We start from the raw sequence: 20,589 nt of genomic DNA, 5'->3' as shown, positions 1-20,589 counted from the left end.
AATGTAGCCGCACGACAGGCGCGCTCATAATGGAAGTGACGCAGTCGCGACTCGCATGCGGCGCATTTTCCAGGTGCATCGAGATGAAAAATTCTCAACTTTTCAGAATGTCGCAAGCACACCGCAGGTCATGTGACAAGAACAAACCGATCAGCTTCGGCCTTTTCGTAACAAAACATCGAAATCTCAGCCAAACAGCTGATCATAGCTGTACAGTGTGGTTTTTATATGTCATCTCCATAAATATATATATAGTAGTAAATCTAATGCAAAGGCTAGAAATCAATTTATCATTTGCTGAAACTTCCTACTCCTTGCGGAGAGCGCAGTTCATGGTTGCATAGCAACAACAGATGCCACGGGAGTGCAAGCGCTTTGGAAAGGAGGAGAAAGCGGTGCAGCCGCGCTTTCCAGGCGTTTTTAGACACGATATGTGAACGGCCCCACACTCTGCATGCTTCCAATTCCTTACACCACTTAAACGTAAAAAAATCATTCATAAAGTTCGAAAAAGTTGAAGCAAATTACAAGGGTGTTCGCAGTGGGCTGTGTTCACATTAATCTTGTGTCATAAAAGCATTCTGAGCCGAGGTGCAAGTATATTTAATCACTTATATGACTCGGCCAAACGCAAAAGCGCTCTCCAGCACTCTTCTTCATGAGCACTTGAGCGCATGGTTAAAAACTAGCCTAGAGCGCCATCTGCTGTTAAAAACTAAGCTCAGAATCGATTCGAGAGAGAATCGGGATACATTATCACATTTTCACGATACGCAAATATTAGAATTGATCCAGAATCACTGTACCGCGAATCGAAAATCGATTTATTGTCCCAGCCTTAAAATACACGGGTAAAAAGATTAGGCTGTCAATTAGCAGAAAACACTTGTAGGGTTTGTGAAATCGAGTAAGTACTTAAACGCAACGTCAACTCACGTGCACGTTATACGACACCTGTCACGCGAGTAGCCAACGTGTTTCAAAACACGAGACAAACTAAGGATACATCAAATTAATTTAAACTACTTTCATGAATGTTGCAACATTTAAAATCAACAAGCTCTTCAGAAGGCGAGTTGAACACATTTAAAAATGTGATCGTTAAAATAAATAACCATCTAAACAAATATCTCAAAGGCAAAGAAAATGCCCTAAGCAAAAAAAAGCAAACGTACATATGCAAATACACCAAACTAAGACTATCCTACTCTAAACTTACAAGTAGCATTTATGCACTCTGCTTGAAAGCTAAAAATAATCACAAGCAAAGCCTCAGCCTCCCTCACAGTGTCACATGTAGCCAGTCGACTTGAGTTTCACATATCACATCTAAAGAATATGCCATATTAATCACTGCAGAAGAGAGCAACACTTATACCAGACTTAAATAAGCTGACATTCACTATTTATCCAATTGTTAAAACTGGCTTGGGTGTACACCAATTTATTCCTATCATCCAATTGACATCATTAGAAGTATGACAACTTCCGACACAACTCTAGTTTGAATACAGAGAGTCTTGGCCTTTGTTGAATCGGATCGAGTTGCATTTGCCTTATTATACCAAACATGAACCGTGCACCATGAGGGTCTTACTTTGATCTGAAACAGCGCAGACAAATCAATGCATGTTATTATCAAATATCATCCACCTAACCAACCTGTTGTGTCTGCAACAGTTCACAATCCTTTAATCCAAATGGTGAGAACCAAAATAAATCTCAAAGCATGCCATAAAATATTTACTTTTTAGATCAGTGGACACTCAACTGGGCTTTTTGAAGATGTGGCAACCATGTTTACACTCATTCGCTGATAGATTCCAATGGCATTAACAACTTACAATCTCAAAGATACAGATTCACTGCTTTGCTATGTGGAAAACAGTGTCCACCTAAAACTGGTGAGGACAAATTAGTAGCAGCCAGGGCTGGTTTAAAATAGAAACAATTGGTTTGGGATCTTAGGCTGAAAGCAGCATCATTCAGATCATATCCAAACTTCTACAGCAAAGATTAAGCACTAGTTTCTGGTTTAAACTAGGACTTTTATATTCAACAAACAAATGGTTATCAATACAACGTCATATGTTCAGTAAAACCCTGACTACCCAGCATTACTTTATCTTTTTTTTTTTTTGTTTTTTTTTTTGAGTAGATAAGCTTGTTGGCTTGTAAAACTGGCCAACAGACATATTTAAAAAAAAAAAATAAAAATTAACGGGATTAATACCACTGTGACAAACGTGGAAAAGGGCGCTACATTGTTTTAAAAATAAAATATGAAACGTAATTTTTTTTCAGACTGATTTAATGCACACACATATATATATATATATATATATATAAAGTACATTTACAACATACATAATAATAATAATAAAAGTTTAAATCAGTGGTTCTCAACCTTTTGGATTCCTTTTCATTATCTAACTTGGCAATTAAGTCATCTTGTGGTCCTTTGCTGGGCCCCTGGTTTAGAGCCAACATAACTAGAAAAAAAATGTCTATTCATTATTTGAATTAGCATGACTTTTTAAGACTTAATTCACTGCCGTGACTTTCTCAGACCTGTAAATTGCAAATCCAAAATTCTCAGACATTTCCAGGTTTTCCAAGAACCTGGGGACCCAGTTACATTAAACAAACTAGGCTGTCTGCCACCAGACCAACACATATATAACAACTTATTTTCTTTTATTACCTGCTGTGGGTTTAATTAATGGCTTCATTAGTGTATGAAGTGCATAATAAGGAAGGCAACGATAGCAAATGACTGGGATTGGTTCGCTACACCTAAGTTCCTGGTCGCTTTGAGGGGAATTTGTTCAGCTGAGTGGGTGATTTGCTGTCAGGCAGGGAAATAACTGTCGCCTGCTGCTCACTGTTAGCCTGTTAGCAATGTTTATCCAGCCTCGCGTTGCGGTCGACGCGCGTCTTACCTTGTTGCTCTGGTAGTCTTCAAATGCTCGCAGAGCGCTGTCAGTCAGCTTGACGTGATAGACGGAGATGTTGCTGCCATTGCTCACTCTTCCACAGGACAGTCCGTAGCACTGCTCCTCCTTCAACGCCGCCATCTTGCTCGCATTTCCCACCACGCTCACGCGCCTCTGCCGTGAACGCAACAAGCAGCTCGAGTGAGCAAAGGATATGATTATTCATGAGGCGTGAATTACGTACAGGCGGGAGAGGGCGTGGCTTCGGGGTAATCATAAGAGGGATGGCCAGTGATGGGAAGTCTGGCTCATTTTCGCGAATCGGTTCTTTCGAGCAGCTCATTTCAAAGAACCGGTCCGAAAACGGTTCTGCTGTTCTTTCACTGATATCATTACTGCTCTAAAACCCGGAACATGCTGCTGTTTATAACAATTGCATTTTATTATTAAGGGTGTTTAGTGTTTCGGTTCAGATTTTTGTAGGGATTATTATTATTATTATTTTTTTTTAGATCTTGTTAGATCCTATTATAATTTGCATAATAGGCTACTACTACACAAAACTAAAATTAATTTCCATCTCTCAGGTGAGAAGTCGCTGTTATGCACGTTAATAAAACAGACAATTAAGTCAAAAACATATAGGTTTAGCATAGTTGGCGAATAAAGTAGTCTAACTTTTAACATTTTTGCTAATTGCTTTTTAGCTATTATATACTTTGGCCGGTTTCACAGACAGGGCTTAGCCTAAACCAGGATTAGGCCTTAGTCTAATTAGGGCATTTAAGAAGCTTTTATAAATGTTCACTGGAAAAAAAAACATTTTTGGTGTGTATCTTGAGACAAAACAATGACACTGACTTATTTTAAGTTGTGTCAGTACAAGTTGCTTTTAGTTATCTCAGCTCAAACATGCATTTTAGTCTAGGACTAAAGCTTAAGCCTTGTATGTGAAACTGGGGGTTTGAGTGAGTGGATTTGACTAAGAATTATTGACTTGAGACCGATTCAGTCCAATTAGAGAACGAATCGTTGCGAACGGTTTCGCCGAAAAGATCCGACTCGAAAGAACGATTCTTTCATGAACTGGACATCGGTGGAAATGACAGATGAATGGCGTCATTATAAAGAAACACTATTTTGAAACAATATTTTGTTCTTTTTTCCCCTAATATATATCAGCAATAAGACAAACGTATATGTTTTGCAATTTTAATTTGACCATGTTTGGTAGTGTTTTGTACACTGGAAAACTCTTGGCTGGGGGTGGGGAAAGGTTTTGGATTGAACGCTTCTCACTCACAAAATTGCGTCAGAAAAACGTCAATGTCTGGAAAAAAACCCCCATGAATAGGGAATGCCCCACAAGACTACAACGAAAGAGATGAGGATTCGTCATGTTATGCACTAGAAATACATTCTCCATTTCATTAGAATGCACGTGTTAAATGGAATGTTCATTAACGTTCACATATATACGCCATAAATGTGTATTATAGCTGGTCATAATACAGTGCGTGCAAAGAACCACTGTATTGTTATTCTATTAACACTTTACTTATGTTACCTTGCAAACAAAAATATTTTCATTAGATGCAAATTTATAGAGGGGCACTTAAATATAAACATTTTCAAGAAATCACTTTATTTTCAACCATATGAACAGAAAGTGCAAAAGTATATTTTAGGATATACAAAACAACTTTAAAGGGAATGCTGGAAGTTACCAATACTACAATAAAAATTGGAATAGGGAACTGAGACAATCAACATAAGGATGAAAAAAAATATATGGCGACACACATTTGTTCATCCTAAATAAATAATTCAAAGTAAATGCAGTAAATAATTCTTAGGAGCTGAAAAATATAAACCAAATAGGTCCAGATATGACCTTCCTTGCAGTGTTTGGTCATGAAAATGCGAAAATCTCTGAACATTATTAAGAATCACACGGCTGATTTTACTTCTTTAACACATCGGTCCAGGGATATTTTGGAGCCTATAAAAAGGAAGAAAGGACTTTTGAAATAGTGTTGTTTTTCTTTACCATCAGAAGCTAAAGATGCCTGTTAAAAGAAAACGCATACAAGATACTGCAAAAGAAAAAGCATACAATCAAATTCTTGAATGTTCAAGACTGTTCACAAGCAAGTTTCAGTTCACCAAAATAAGATCACGGAACTTCACACGTGTTTGCAGTTGGAGGGTTCTAAAGCAAAACACAACTGTGTCCAGCAACCTGAAGAGCATAATTCTGTACATCAATAAATTTCTTCATTATAACTAGGAACCTTTCTGTACATAAATAGGAATAATATAATCTTTCTGACATCTATTTCTTCCTAGCTGATCTTTCATGCATTGAAAGTAAAAAAGTGAACACCATTTAAAACCTCTTTAGCACGAAGAAGCGCAACAGAACTTACAACTAATTCACTTTCAATTACTTTTTTTTTTTATTTTTATAAAGGTTAATAAGGTGTTCTGAGGGCTAGGCATGCTCAAAGTCTTGAGCACCACGTCGTCCATCTTGTCACAGTGAATTTCGGTTAATTTCTAGCTGCGATGACAACCGACAAAGCTACACCTCCAATCGCGACAGCTGTAGCCCCAAAAAGCCACTTCCAGCTGAGACTCTGAAAAAAGATAAACGATTAAAAGAATTATTTCATACAAAATCAAAATGGTCATTAATTACTCACCCTGTGGTTTTAAAGCTGTATAGTTATGTTTCTGTCCCTTCTCAAGTCATTTGAAAGCTTTGTCAAAATGTAATATATTATTGGCTGATATTTAGTATTGTGTTCACACAGAAAATTCCAAAAAGAAAAAGTGTACTTTAAATACCCAGATGATGCACTAAATTAATGGAAAAAACTAAGTGTGGAATGTTGGACACTTCATGCACTCAACTGTCGCAGCTTTAATTACGCTGCGGAGGGGGAGGGGGGATCAGACTCCGATGCTGAATGACAAAATAAACTTTCATACACTACATGGATGAGTACGTAGTGCATAAGTGCATAGTGTATAGCGCGTTATTCGGGACACAACTATTGAGTTAAACTCGAGAATCAGATTAGTTCGATTTGTTAATAAAACATTCAGGCTTATTTGTTAACCAGATTAGCAAGATGACTGAAAATAAACACCTCAAAAGAATTACTAAGAAAAATGTATATTTCAATGCTTTTGCATTCTCTGGCAAATCTTTTGCATTCCCGCTCTAAACCGTAATGGAAATAATACGGTGGGAGGGAAAACGCAAAATTTGTTAGGGGAACTTAACACTTTTGCAAGAGAACACAAAGTTTCACAACACTTACAAGACAATGCAAAGTTTCTCGGGGGAAAAATACTTGCGAGATAATGCTAAATTTCTCAGGGGAAAGCAACACTTTGGCAAGAGAATGCAAAGTTTTTCGGGGGAACGCAATACTTGCAAGAGAACGCAAAGCTTCTCGGGGGAATGCAACACTTTTGCAAGAGAACGCGAAGTTTCTTGGGGGAACGCAACACTTTTGCAAGAGAACACAAAGTTTCTCGGGGGAACGTAACACTTTTGCAAGAGAACACAAAGTTTCTCGGGGGAACAACACTTTTGCAAGAGATCGCAAAGTTTCTTGGGGGAACGCAACACTTTTGCAAGAGAACGCAAAGTTTCTTGGGGGAACGCAACACTTTTGCAAGAGAACGCAAAGCTTCTCGGGGGAACAACACTTTTGCAAGAGAACGCAAAGTTTCTTGGGGGAACGCAACACTTTTGCAAGAGAACACAAAGTTTCTCGGGGGAACGCAACACTTATGCAAGAGAATGCAAAGTTTCTCGGGGGAACAACACTTTTGCAAGAGAATGCAAAGTTTCTCGGGGGAACAACACTTTTGCAAGAGAACGCAAAGCTTCTCGGGGGAAAGCAACACTTTTGCAAGAGAACGCAAAGTTTCTTGGGGGAACGCAACACTTTTGCAAGAGAACACAAAGTTTCTCGGGGAAACGCAATACTTTTGCAAGAGAACGCAAAGCTTCTCGGAGGAAAGCAACACTTTTGCAAGAGAACACAAAGCTTCTCGGGGGAAAGCAACACTTTTGCAAGAGAACGCAAAGTTTCTTGGGGGAACGCAACACTTTTGCAAGAGAACACAAAGTTTCTCGGGGAAACGCAACACTTTTGCAAGAGAACGCAAAGTTTCTTGGGGGAAAGCAACACTTGCAAGAGAACGCAAAGTTTCTCAGGCGAATGCAACACTTGCATGAGAACGCAATGTTTCTCGGGGGAACAACACTTGGGAGAGAACGCAAAATTTCTTGGGGGAACGCAACACTTTTGCAAGAGAACACAAAGTTTCTCGGGGGAATGCAACACTTTTGCAAGACAGCGCAAAGTTTCTTAGGCGAATGCAACACTTGCGAGAGAACGCAAAGTTTCTTTGGGGAACGCAACACTTGCAAGAGAACGCAAAGTTTCTCTCGGGAGTGCAACACTTTTGCAAGAGAACGCAAAGTTTCTTTGGGGAGTGCAAAACTTTTGCAAGAGAACACAAAGTTTCTTGGGGAAACACAACACTTTTTCAAAAAAAAAACACAAAGTTTCTCTCGGGCGTGCAACACTTTTGCAAGAGAACGCAAAGTTTCTTGGGGAAACGCAACACTTTTGCCAGAGAACGCAAAGTTTCTCAGGTGAATGCAACACCTGAAAGAGAACGCAAAGTTTCTCTGGGGAGCGCAACACTTTTGCAAGAGAACGCAAAGTTTCTCTGGGAAACACAACACTTTTGCATGAGTATGCAAAGTTTATTGAGGGAACGGAACATTTGCGAGAGAATGCAAAGTTTCTCGGAGGAATGCAAAACTTTTGTGGGGGAACGAATAGCTGCGTACAAGTTTGGAATACCATGAGGGTGATAAAAAAAAAGTGCATTTTTTTTTTTATCTCTTTAACAGGTTAATGTATAAACATGCACTTTGTCATTTGTAAACCCCATTTCCTTTTGAGAGTAAACAGATATGCAGCCTCATAACCAAATAAACAAACAGAGCATAGTGTTAAATAGTTTAAATAGGGACAGTTCATGCTCTCACCCATGAGGACTTGGCACGGTGTTTCTGCACACTAGAGTTTGACGGGTTACCCAGCATCTTTTTATACATGGCCTGTTCAGCTCCTTTCTGCTCAGAGTGTTTCTTCACAAGCTTCGACAGCTCAGCGTGGATGGTCTGCCGAGGAAAGGGCAGAGAGAATGAAAAGTGTGTGGGGGGGTGGGGGGTAATCTTCAGGCTGATGAAGCTGTTGCTCACTGCAGCACACCAACACATTTGGGCGGCACGCAAATGATTAAACATGACAATGCTGTCGGAGATTGAGTGAAAGCCTAACAAAAGACAAGATATAAACCAATTCAAGATTAAAACCACATTCACATGTTTCCTAATATCAGCTGCAATGCCACAGAAGACAAAAGCAGAAGTGAAAGCATCTTATACTAAAGAAACATGTCTTTATATGGGTCACACACATTTGTATGATCAGTTTTCTCTTGTATGACCTCAAAATCAAGACCCTGGTTATAGCCAATGACTGCAGGCAATATATGAGAATGCAATTTCGGGGGGAAAAAAAAAAACAAAAAAAAACTTTTTTAAATTTTTTTTTACATTTTGTTATATTTTGTTATATTCAGTTTGTGTTTGAAACAGTTTACCAATTAATTCTGAGTCATCACTACAAATTTCAGGGGATTCACTTGTAAATTCTTCAAGTGAATCTGAATCAATCAGATTTATTTGACCAAATCACAGAATCAACAAAAGTTTATCAATTTGTTTTAAACAATGATTAATTTGCAAACTAAATCGTTCAAATCCCTGATCCACACTTAAAAAGTAGCATTATGATAAAGAAAGACTGCTAAATCAAAGCGGTAACCTACAAACATAAAAATTACAGCCCAAAACATGATGTTAAACAATATATGGCTAATTAGATTAAATAGACTGTCATTATTGTTAATTAGCAAGGAGCAAGGACTGTGAATGGCATGTTAAATGTAGACTTTCAGGAGCCGCCCGAATCAAAATATACCATGATAACCTGCCATTTAGTTTAATTAGTGCTAAAGTTTAATTACTGGCTAATGACTTAAACAAGTAGGGTAAAGGCAAACTGAAGAGAAGAGATCAGAGTGGATTAAGGAAATCTTTACTGGAGCCTCTCTAAAGGCCAGACACATGAGATGAGAGGGGTGTAAATGTGCAGACGTAGGTGGCTTGGCAGTGGCAGGCTGGTCACACAGCAGAAAGCCGTGGAAGTCAGGAGCTGTCAGATGGTGGGACACAGGGAACCTCATCCGTCCGCCTGTGTAAGCAGAGCAGGCCAATGCTGCTTTAGATATGGCAAGTGTGCAGAGGGATCCAGTTATTTATAGACATGGAAAGAAATGCAATCCTAGGAGTTTTTGAACACTCTGTTCTGTCTGCAGACAGGATGTATTTGGGGGTCTGCAGCTCCATCTGCAGGTTATAATGAGAAATGCACGTTTCTGGACCTGTTACACAAGTAATTCTCAACAGATTCCAATTTTCAATAAAACACAAATTACCATAATATATTTAATGAACAATAAAATACAATAAAAATAAGTAAAATAAAATAGTAGTTCTCAACAGATACCAATTTTCAATAACACAAATTATTATATGTATATAATACCAAATAAAATAAGATAAAATAAAACGGAGACCAAATAAATATAAAAATAAAATACGACGTAAACATTTTTTAATAAAACGACTTATAATAAAAATGAAAATAAAGATAAAATATAAAATCAAATGAAAATAAGATATGAATTTCAATTTTATTTAAACCTTGTGCTGTGTTGAAAACCCTGTAACACCTTTTGTGTTCCCAGTCAAAAATGACTGGCCTACAGAAAAATAGCTTATAAATCTCTCGTTATGCTATATTATCATCAAATATTCGATTCAATCTTTTGGCAACTTGTTTTCTTTCAACTAGGACAGGTTTTGTATTTATTTTTGAAACAGACTGATCATAGGCCTCATTGATCTGAGGATAAAGTCCATCTCTATGAAAAAGCCTGTAATACTCAAAATAGTTTGTTTGTGTCCATGAACATATATGTGTGTGTGTGTGTGTGTGTGTGTGCGCGTGCGTGCTTTTATCTTTGCAAGCACACACGTACATATTTGAACAGCACAAGCCCCTGAACACTAAATGTTTATCTTATTTTTGATCTCCCCCATTCATTTTCAATGGATGGTCATTACTGACCAATATAAGCTCTGGGCTGGATTTCCTAAAACCTTTTTCACGCTATATTATTCTTAAGTTATACCTTAAAGGATTAGTTCACTTTCAAATGAAAATTAGCCCAAGCTTTTCTCCAATTGTGTTCATCAGAAATAAGAAAGTCATTTACACCTAGGATGGCTTGAGGGTGAATAAAGCGTGGGGTAATTTTCATTTTAAAGTGAACTAATCCTTTAAGCTGTACCTTAACGTTAATATGTAAATAAAAAGCTTTTTTTGTAAGTTGAACACAGAAGGTGTAGGATGTAGTGTGCGCGTTTTGAACTGCAAAAGGCTTTACACTTTCTTTGTAAGTTGAATATGGAAGACGGTCTGGTGGGAAGCTAGTTATTTTACTTTATAACTTGTTAAATACAGATATTTTTAAACGCATCACTTCGCTTCAGAAGCCCTTTATTAACCCCTCGGAGCCGTTTGGAGTATGTTTATAATGGATGGATGCACTTACTTGAGCTTCAAACTTGTTGGCCGTTCACTGCCATTATAAAGCTTGGATGTGTCAGGATATTTATTAATATAACTCTGTGTTCATCAGAAAGAAGAAAGTCATATACACCTAGGATGGCTTGAGGGTGAGTAAATCATGGGGTAATTTTCATTTTAAAGTGAACTAATCCTTTAATTATATGTTTTGCGTGTTGCACTTTTATTGAGTAGGTCACCCAATAACAGAAATTAGTGATTTACACCAATAATGTGATGAGGCTGCTGGGCAATCAACTCTGGTTGTGGAGTAAATGAAGACACTATGGCAAACAAGCTATATTATGATAATACAAATGACCCTTTCAAACACCAGTGAAGGCATACTGCCAGTTAGAGTAGAGGGGTAAGGCATGATATGTTTGGGCATGAGGTTGCGAGTTAGTGCACACTCATTTCGAAATTATATAAAATATCCAGGGTTGGATTTGAGTTGAAATTTTGATTATTTTTATAAGATCCCATGAGTCCTGATAAAATTGATTTCAACGATTTCTGAAGAGCTTCTTTTATAAAGAACACTGCTTTCTCACATAACACAGTGAGGCAGCCCCTGCATAATGTGAATAATCGATTCTCGAGCCATCAATCGAGGTACCAACCATTTCAGCACCACCGCCATGGACAGCACCTGGTAACATCGCATGTAAAGGCTGATTTATACTTCTGCGCCGGAGCCTCTGCGGCGTAGGCTATGCGTGTGTTTTCATTTATACTTCTGCGTCATTGTCCGCGTCGACGTGCATGCAGACCACTAGTAGGCAGTGTCTGCGGTCATGTTGATTATCAAGGGAAAAGTCGAAGAAGCAGCAGCTTGTCATGTACGTTGCCAGAGAAGCTCTTGTCCGCTCACTCCGCGCCAGTTTTTTACCTGAGGGAGGGGTTCTAGCAGACCAATCACAGCACTTGCGGTCTGCGTAGAATTGATGTGTGGTTACATTTTTGGAGAGGTGCACGTCAGGCTACATCGTAGGCTACGCGTGCTACACACAGCCTATGCCGTAGCTACGGCGTACACTCGACGCAGAAGCGCTTCGTAGTGCGTTAAGAGAATGCTATCGGGAAACTCACCCCAGATCCATGAGGCCTGCAATCAGTCAGTTTCAAAAAATAAATACAAAACCTGTCCTAACTGAAAGAAAACAAGTTGACAAAAAATGTAATCAAATATTTGGTGATAATATAGAGTAATGAGAGATTTATAAGCAATTTTTTGTAGGCAAATTACTAAAATTCTCAAAATATTTTGGGGAAGTAGTTACAGTACACCCTGGGTGAGTAAAGTCAGTAAGTTTTAGTCCAATGCGATAACGTTAACTAGCATTTTCGGGGGAGAAAAAGTCCTGAACTGAAAATGACCTGAACACAACATGAGGGTTAATACAACTTAATTAGTTTACCAAATTAATTTATTTATATAATACAAAATAAAATAAAATAAAACAGTTAAAATAAGATGCAAAATAAAATATTAGTTCTAAACAGATACCAATTTTCAATAAAACATTATAATATATTCAATACAAAATAAAATAATAAGAAGATAAAAATAAGATATAAATTAAAATATAAAATAAATAAAACAAAATAAAAATAAGATAAAGATAAAATAAGATATATATATATATATATATATATATATATATAAAAAAAACCAATATTTAACTGTGATAGATTTACTGAAATCGGTTCAGTAAAATTGTCACTTGTGTTACCTTGTTAATTGGCTCCAACTTCAAGGCCCTTTTCAGTGTTTTAATGGCTTCAGCATACTCGCCCTGCAGAGCCAGTACCTGCCGATACAAACACACACGATCACATGTCAGCACTTTTTAATCTCAACACATATCAAGCTGTTCTTTTTTTGCTTTTCCTGTGCTGTGGCCAAAAAAACCTAAATGGAACGAAAAGACTGAACAACTCGCTTTCACTGTGTCCAAAAACTGGGAGTGCATTACTATTTAATGAGGGTGAGTGAAAATGATACGCATCTGAACCCAGGAAACCAACCTTGCCTTTGCGGAACAGGGCTTTGACATTGTCCGGCTGGTGCGCCAGTACGGAGACGCAGGAGCGCAGTGCGGCTTCATAGTGGTCTAGCTTGAGTTGAGCAGCGGCCATATTGTTAAGACATTTCACCTTCATGTCCAAAAGTTCCTCCTCTTCTTGTTGACTGATATCCACTAAAACATACCAAACGATTGCAGATGTAACCATAAAATGATTTATTTAGAACTAAATGGAATGAATCATGAATGAAGCAGTATCACCTCTGGAGCTGGCTTCAGTTATCTGCAGTGCGATTCCATACGAGTTGACGGCAAAGGCGTAGTCGCCGCGCTGGTAGTGGACGTTTCCTCGCTCTCGCTTTCTGTTGGCCAAACTGATTCTCTCCAAGGGCGGCATGAGCTCCAGGTCTGGGGCATCAACTGCTGACAACAGCTGCACCTCCAGGATGAGATCAGCATCAGGAGGCACAGCAGGAGTAGAGCTGACAGAAGAGGGGAATGCAGAGGATGTTTAACGTGAAACATATTGCTGCGACGTCACATTTATATACACTACTGTTACCGTTTCTGAAAGAAGTCTCTTATGCTCACCAAAAAACAAAACAGTAAAAACTGAAATTTTATGAAATATTACAACGTTTTTAATATATTTGATATATTTTATATGAATATATATGATTTTAATATATTTAAAAATGTAATTTATTCCTGTGATGCAAAGCTGAATTTTCAGCATCATTACTCCAGTCTTCAGTGTCACATGATCCTTCAGAAATCATTCTAATATTATTATTTGTTGCTCAAGAAACATTTCTTATTATTAACAATCTTGAAAACTGTTGTGCTGCTTAATATTTTTGTGGAAACAGTGATACGTTTTTTCAGGATTCTTTGATGAAGTTCAAAAGAACAGCATTTATTTGAAATAGTAATTTTCATAACGTTTATAATTGTCTTTACTGTCACTTTTGATCAATTTAATGCATCCTTGGTGAATGTAAGTATTAATTTCTTTAAAAATAATGATAAAAATTCCACACACACATATATACACGCAAAAAAGTATTTAATTTATTATACAAATATTAAACAATTTTAAACATTACTAATTTATATCAAATTACAAAGAAATATATATATATATAAAATCTAACCTGCCAAGGGCACCGTACGTGTATTTAGCACCTGCTTCAATCAAAGCCTTTTCGCCCATTTCCATCAGCTGTACAGTGAGATCCAGCCCCTAATTATGACAGGAACAACAAAACATGTTTTTAATCATTTATTTTTTAGACAACAACTGAGGGTACTAAAAATATGAGAAAATTTATAATATAAATACAGGTAATATTTAAAAAATATACTAGATGATATTCTAAAAATTAAATGTTTTATAATAATATAATATAATATAAAATAATGTAATATAATATAATACCTGGAGGACATCCCCATCACCAAGAGTAAAAGATAAGTTTGGCAGCTCTTCTACCACAGTTCCATCAGTAAGACTGGTTTTAAGATGAATTGTGACATTTTGGCCTCTATGGGGTCTGCTGTCTGGACCAGCTCCGGGTTCCAGAACTTTCTTTCTAAGCTGCCCATTTCCTGTGCGTTCAAACAGAAAATGTTTTAAAACAAGCTAAAAATCACCATCATACTTCACCCAGCCACTGCGCCATCCAGATGTGAATATGCTGTGAAAAATGTGCTTGACTACACCATCAGCCTGGACATTCGCCCATTACAGTGTTCCTCTCCATCAATTAAAGGGTTAGTTAACCCAAAAATGAAAATTCTGTCATTAATTACTCATCCTCATGTCGTTCCACACCCGTAAGACCTTCGTTCATCTTCGGAACACAAATTAAGATATTTTTGATAAAATCCGATGGCTCAGTGAGGCCTGCATAGACAGCAAGACAATTAACACTTTCAATGCCCAGAAATCTACTAAAGACATATTTAAAACAGTTCATGTGACTACAGTGGTTTAACCTTAATGTTATAAAGCGACGAGAATACTTTTTGTGCCCCCAAAAAAACAAAATATCGACTTTATTCAACAATATCTAGTGATGGGTGATCTCAAAACACTGCTTCATGAAGCTTCAAAGCTTTACAAATCAAACTGCCAAAGTCACGTGAACTATTGAAATTTCGAAACACTTATGACGTCACGAAACCTCGTTTACTGAAATCACGTGACTTTGGTGCTCCGAACCACTGATTCGAAACAAAAGATTCGTAAAGCTTTGAAGAAGTGTTTTGAAATCGGCCATCATTAGATATTGTTGAAAAGTCATTATTTTGTTTTTTGGGTGCACAAAAAGTATTCTCGTCGCTTTATAATATTAAGGTTGAACCACTGTAGTCACATGAACTATTTTAAATATGTCTTTAGTAGCTTTCTGGGCATCTGAAAGTGTTAATTATCTTGCTGGCAATGCAGGCCTCATTGAGCCATCGGATTTCATCAAAAATATCTTAATTTGTGTTCTGAAGATGAACGAAGGTCTTACGGGTGTGGAACGACATGAGGGTGAGTAATTAATGACATTATTTTCATTTTTTTTAGGTGAACTAACCCTTTAAGTTCTGTATTTGTATTTTTATATTGTATTACGTGTCCTTATTGTAAAGCACTTTGTAACATTGTTTTGAAAGGTGCTATATAAATAAATTAAATTAAATTTTAATTAATTAATTAATTAATTATTGCTGCCAAAATTACTTGGGGGGGGGGGGGGTACCTAAAACATCCAGCCACTCTTCCGGTTCTGCAGAAGGGGTTTGATCGGCAACTGCGTCTGCTTTTGTAGCGTCTTTAGCCGAATTGTTTTTCTTCTTTCCACCACCTGCGTCTTCTAAAGGCGGGAGGTCGTCATCCACATCCTCTTCTACATCTTCCAACATTTCAAAGTCTTCCCCACTATCGAGCAGTGAGGCATGTCCAGATTTCTTACCCGATGGCGCCACCTCCTGGTTATCAGCCGAGCCATTCACAACCTCACCGTCGGCCATCTGGACTCACGTTCTACAGGAGCAAAATAACAAGTTTCCTTAATGCCGTTCCAAACTCCACAGAACACAAAAACAGATGTTCAGCAGAATGCCCGAGCTGCTCTTTTCCATATAATGAAAGTGAATGGTGACCAAAGCAATCAAGTTTCAAAAAACAGCATTAAGTTTCAATTTACTATTATTGTATGGAAAAGAGCAGCTTGGACATTCTGCTAAACATCTCTTTTTGTGTTTCACAGTTAAACACGTTTCCTCCCACCTGTTGTTTAACATACACACATTTATGCATCACTTTACATGGGTTTCTAGGATAAGCTCAAAGTTTTTTTGAAATGAAAATCTTCAGAGAAAAGGTCAGCCTGTGACCTTACACAAAGTGAAAATCTAGAAGAATTAGCACACACAATCGCCGCCAACAATCTCTGTAAATAATAAACCAACAGTGGTTGAGCTTTAACCAACAATTTCACAAGCATTTTTGTTTGTGCACAATATGATACAAGCCTATTTATTCCTGTTTAACATTCAAAAATATATATATTGTGCAAAATGTTTATCATATTTCCATTGGCATTAAACTTCCAAACACATTCAGCAAGATATTGTCGTTCATAACATAGGCCAATTAAACCCTTACAAAAATAGTGAGGTGGAACTATGATACCGAATAATTACATTTTACAGTATTTACATTATACTCACCATGATGCACATGCAAAAACATGGTATTCCCATGGTACTGTTTGAAAAAGAATCCCTAAAAACTTTTTTATAGAAACTATATTCGAATAAACCTTTGTTTATTGTGCATATTTTAAGTGTGAATAGGCTAATTAAACCCTTACAAAAATACTGTGGTAGCACTTTGGTACTGAATAATTACCGCATTGGTATTTATATGATATTCCAAGTACTCATAATATTACAATGGTACACGAGCAAAAAAAAACAACAACACGGTTTTAACATGGTACTTTTTAGAGAAGAAATCGTAATTGTCGTAGAATGATCTAAAACTTTATTATTAAAATATATTAATTTAAAGACAATTTAAAAAAAATATGTTTTAATGTGCATCTTATAAGTGTGAATGTCAAGTTGTAATTAGAGTGCAATTTATTCCTGCAATTTAAGTTTATTTATTAAGGTCTTAGAGATTTTGTAATTAATTATGAGTGGGAGAGCATGCATTCGTTCAAATTTTAAAAATCAGTAATTTTTTTGCAGAAACTACAGCTTTTCCAGAACATTCCAGCAACTTTGATAACGAGCTCGCGCTCTGCACGCGCCAGAACTCACTGCGTTACGTACAGTGTGAAGACACAACTTTCGTTTAAAGGTTTATGTGCAGTAAAATGTTTTAAAAGTGTGGTGATCACGGAAAGAGATGAACATACCGCAATGTGAGGGACAATCTGCTTGGAGCTGCGCAGCAACAACTTTGACAACAAAACAAGATCAATCTGTGCAACTTCCGGGTAAAGGTCAACGGTCAATCCCGACAAGTACAAAATAAAAGTCATATAGTCAAGGTCGCTGCTGCAGGGGACTTTTATATTAAATAATAATAATAAGAAGAAGTCTCCTATGCTCACCAAGGCTGCATTTATTTATTTAAAAATACAGAAACAGTAATATTGTGAAATACTATTACAATTTAAAATAACTGTTTTCTATTTGAATATATATTAAAATGTAAAATTTATTTCTGTGATGCAAAGCTGAATTTTCAGCAGTCTCAAATCTTCAGTGTCACATGATCCTTCAGAAATAATTCTAATATGCTGACTTGCTGCTCAGGAAACATTTATTATTATTATCAATTTTGAAAACAGTTGTGTACAATTTTTTTCAGGATTCTTTGATTAATAGAAAGCTCAAAAGAACAGCATTTATCTGAAATAGAAAGCTTTTGTAACATTATACACTACAGTTCAAATGTTTGGGATCAGTAAGATTTTTTTCTTTTCTTTTTTTTTCTTTCAAATTAATAAAATTAATACTTTTATTCAGCAAAGATGCATTAAATTGATCAAAGACATTTATAATGTTACAAAAGATTCTATTCATCAAAAAAAAAAATTTCAACATTGATAATAATAATAATAATAATAATAATAAATGTTTCTTGAGCAACAAATCATCATATTAAAATGATTTCTGAAGGATCATGTGACACTGAAGACTGGAGTAATGATGCTGAAAATTCAGCTTTGCCATAAGAATAAATTACATTTTAAAATAAATTCAAACAGAAAACTGTAATAGAAAATTGTAATAATATTTCACAATATTACAATAAGTAAATATATATACACCAATCAGGCATAATATTATGACCACTGACAGGTGAAGTGAATAACACTGATTATCCCTTCATTATGGCACTGTTAGTGGGTGGGATATATTAGGCAGCAAGTGAACATTTTGTCCTAAAAGTTGATGTGTTAGAAGCAGGAAAACTGGGTAAGCATAAGGATTTGAGTGAGTTTGACAAGGGCCAAATTGTGATGGCTAGACAACTGGGTCAGAGCATCTCCAAAACTGCAGCTCTTGTGAAGTGTTCCCGGTCTGCAGTGGTCAGTATCTATCAAAAGTGGTCCAAGGAAGGAACAGTGGTGGAGCGGGAGCGGCAACAGGGTCATGGGCAGCCAAGGCTCATTGATGTACGTGGGGAGCAAAGGCTGGCCCGTGTGGTCCGATCCAACAGACGAGCTACTGTAGCTCAAATTGCTCAAGAAGTTAATGCTGGTTCTAATAGAAAGGTGTCAGAATACACAGTGCATCGCAGTTTGTTGCGTATGGGGGCTGCATAGCCGCAAACCAGTCAGGGCGCCCATTCTGACCCCTGTCCACCGCCGAAAGCGCCAACAGTGGGCACGTGAGCATCAGAACTGGACCACGGAGCAATGGAAGAAGGTGGCCTGGTCTGATGAATCACGTTTTCTTTTACATCACGTGGATGGCCGGGTGCGTGTGCGTCGCTTACCTGGGGAACACATGGCACCAGGATGCACCATGGGAAGAAAGCAAGCTGGCGGAGGCAGGGTGATGCTTTGGGCATTTTTCTGCTGGGAAACCTTGGGTCCCGCCATCCATGTGGATCTTACTTTGACACGTACCACCTACCTAAGCATTGTTGCAGACCATGTACACCCTTTCATGGAAACGGTATTCCCTGGTGGCTGTGGCCTCTTTCAGCAGGTAATGCGCCCTGCCACAAAGCAAAAATGGTTCAGGAATGGTTTGATGAGCACAACAATGAGTTTGAGGTGTTGACTTGGCCTCCAAATTCCCCAGATCTCAATCCAGTCGAGCATCTGTAGGATGTGCTGAATAAACAAGTGCGATCCATGGAGGCCCCACCTCGCAACTTAAAGGATCTGCTGCTAACATCTTGGTGCCAGATACCACAGCACACCTTCAGGGGTCTAGTGGAGTCCATGCCTCGACGGGTCAGGGCTGTTTTAGCAGCAAAAGAGGGACCAACACAATATTAGGAAGGTGGTCATAATGTTATGCCTGATCGGTATATATTTGCTTCATACAAAGTCATTTAAATATAAATATAATTAAAAAACAAATTATATTTGTATATATATATATATATATTTATACATACAGTGTCTCACAGAAGTACACCCCTCAGATTTTTGTAAATATTTTATTATATCTTTTCATGTGACAATAGTGAAGAAATGACACTTTGCTACAATGTAAAGTAGTGAGTGTATAGCTTGTATAACAGTGTAAATTTGCTGTCCCCTCAAAATAACTCAACACACAGCCATTAATGTCTAAACCGCTGGCCACAAAAGTGAGTACACCCCTACGTGAAAATGTCCAAATTGGGCCTAAAGTGTCAATATTTTGTGTGGCCACCATTACTTTCCAGCACTGCCTTAACCCTCTTGGGCATGGAGTTCACCGGAGCTTCACAGGTTGCCACTGGAGTCCTCTTCCACTCCTCCATGACGACATCACGGAGCTGGTGGATGTTAGAGACCTTGCGCACCTCCACCTTCTGTTTGAGGATGCCCCACAGATGCTCAATAGTGTTTAGGTACCCTCAGCTTCTTTTAGCAAGGCAGTGGTCGTCTTGGAGGTGTGTTTGGGGTCGTTATCATGTTGGAATACTGCCCTGTGGCCCAGTCTCCAAAGGGAGGGGATCATGCTCTGCTTCAGTATGTCACAGTACATGTTGGCATTCATGGTTCCCTCAATGAACTGTAGCTCCCCAGTGCCGGCAGCACTCATGCAGCCCCAGACTATGACACTCCCACCACCATGCTTGACTGTAGGCAAGACACACTTGTCTTTGTACTCCTCACCTGGTTGCCGCCACACACGCTTGACACCATCCGAACCAAATAAGTTTATCTTGGTCTCATCAGACCACAGGACATGGTTCCAGTAATCCATGTCCTTAGTCTGCTTGTCTTCAGCAAACTGTTTGTGGGCTTTAGAAGAGACTTCCTTCTGGGACGACAGCCATGCAGACCAATTTGATGCAGCGTGCGGCATATGGTCTGAGCACTGACAGGCTGATCCCCCACCCCTTCAACCTCTGCAGCAATGCTGGTAGCACTCATACGTCTATTTTCCAAACACAATCTCTGGATATGACGTTGAGCACGTGCACTCAACTTCTTTGGTCGACCATGGCGAGGCCTGTTCTGAGTTGGACCTGTCCTATTAAACCGCTGTATGGTCTTGGCCACCGTGCTGCAGCTCAGTTTCAGGATCAGCAACAATTCTTTTTTTCAGATCCTCAGAGAGTTCTTTGCCATGAGGTGCCATGTT

At 38.0% G+C, this 20,589-nt stretch overlaps 2 protein-coding genes across 3 annotated transcripts in view; both read right to left on the bottom strand.

Moving 5' to 3' along the window:
- ell (elongation factor RNA polymerase II) overlaps positions 1-3,157 on the bottom strand; it is a 38,371-nt gene extending 35,214 nt beyond the window's left edge. The window contains exon 1 of the mRNA XM_051909437.1: positions 2,943-3,157. Coding sequence (XP_051765397.1) covers positions 2,943-3,077 — 135 coding nt within the window. The 5' untranslated portion in view covers positions 3,078-3,157. The remainder of the gene's footprint in view (positions 1-2,942) is intronic.
- Positions 3,158-4,558: 1,401 nt separating this feature from the next.
- fkbp8 (FKBP prolyl isomerase 8) lies at positions 4,559-17,325 on the bottom strand. Of its 2 annotated transcripts, none has more exons than XR_007932232.1 (9): positions 17,184-17,325; positions 15,516-15,799; positions 14,201-14,370; positions 13,917-14,005; positions 13,024-13,244; positions 12,764-12,936; positions 12,469-12,546; positions 8,020-9,447; positions 4,559-5,575 (listed from the first exon to the last, which is right to left on the bottom strand). XR_007932232.1 is itself a non-coding variant. In XM_051909659.1 (9 exons), exons 2-9 carry the CDS (start codon positions 15,784-15,786, stop codon positions 5,489-5,491), a joined length of 1,224 nt encoding a protein of 407 aa, XP_051765619.1. In that variant the 5' UTR covers positions 15,787-15,799; positions 17,184-17,325; the 3' UTR covers positions 4,559-5,488. The 2 variants fall into 2 exon arrangements, 1 of the variants encoding a protein (XP_051765619.1); XM_051909659.1 differs by having other exon boundaries at positions 8,020-8,154.
- Between the last annotated feature and the right edge of the window lie 3,264 nt (positions 17,326-20,589).

This window comes from Ctenopharyngodon idella, chromosome 10 (assembly GCF_019924925.1).
Source record: "Ctenopharyngodon idella isolate HZGC_01 chromosome 10, HZGC01, whole genome shotgun sequence".
Lineage (NCBI taxonomy): Eukaryota > Metazoa > Chordata > Actinopteri > Cypriniformes > Xenocyprididae > Ctenopharyngodon > Ctenopharyngodon idella.
This window is presented reverse-complemented; position numbering and strand designations above follow the sequence as displayed.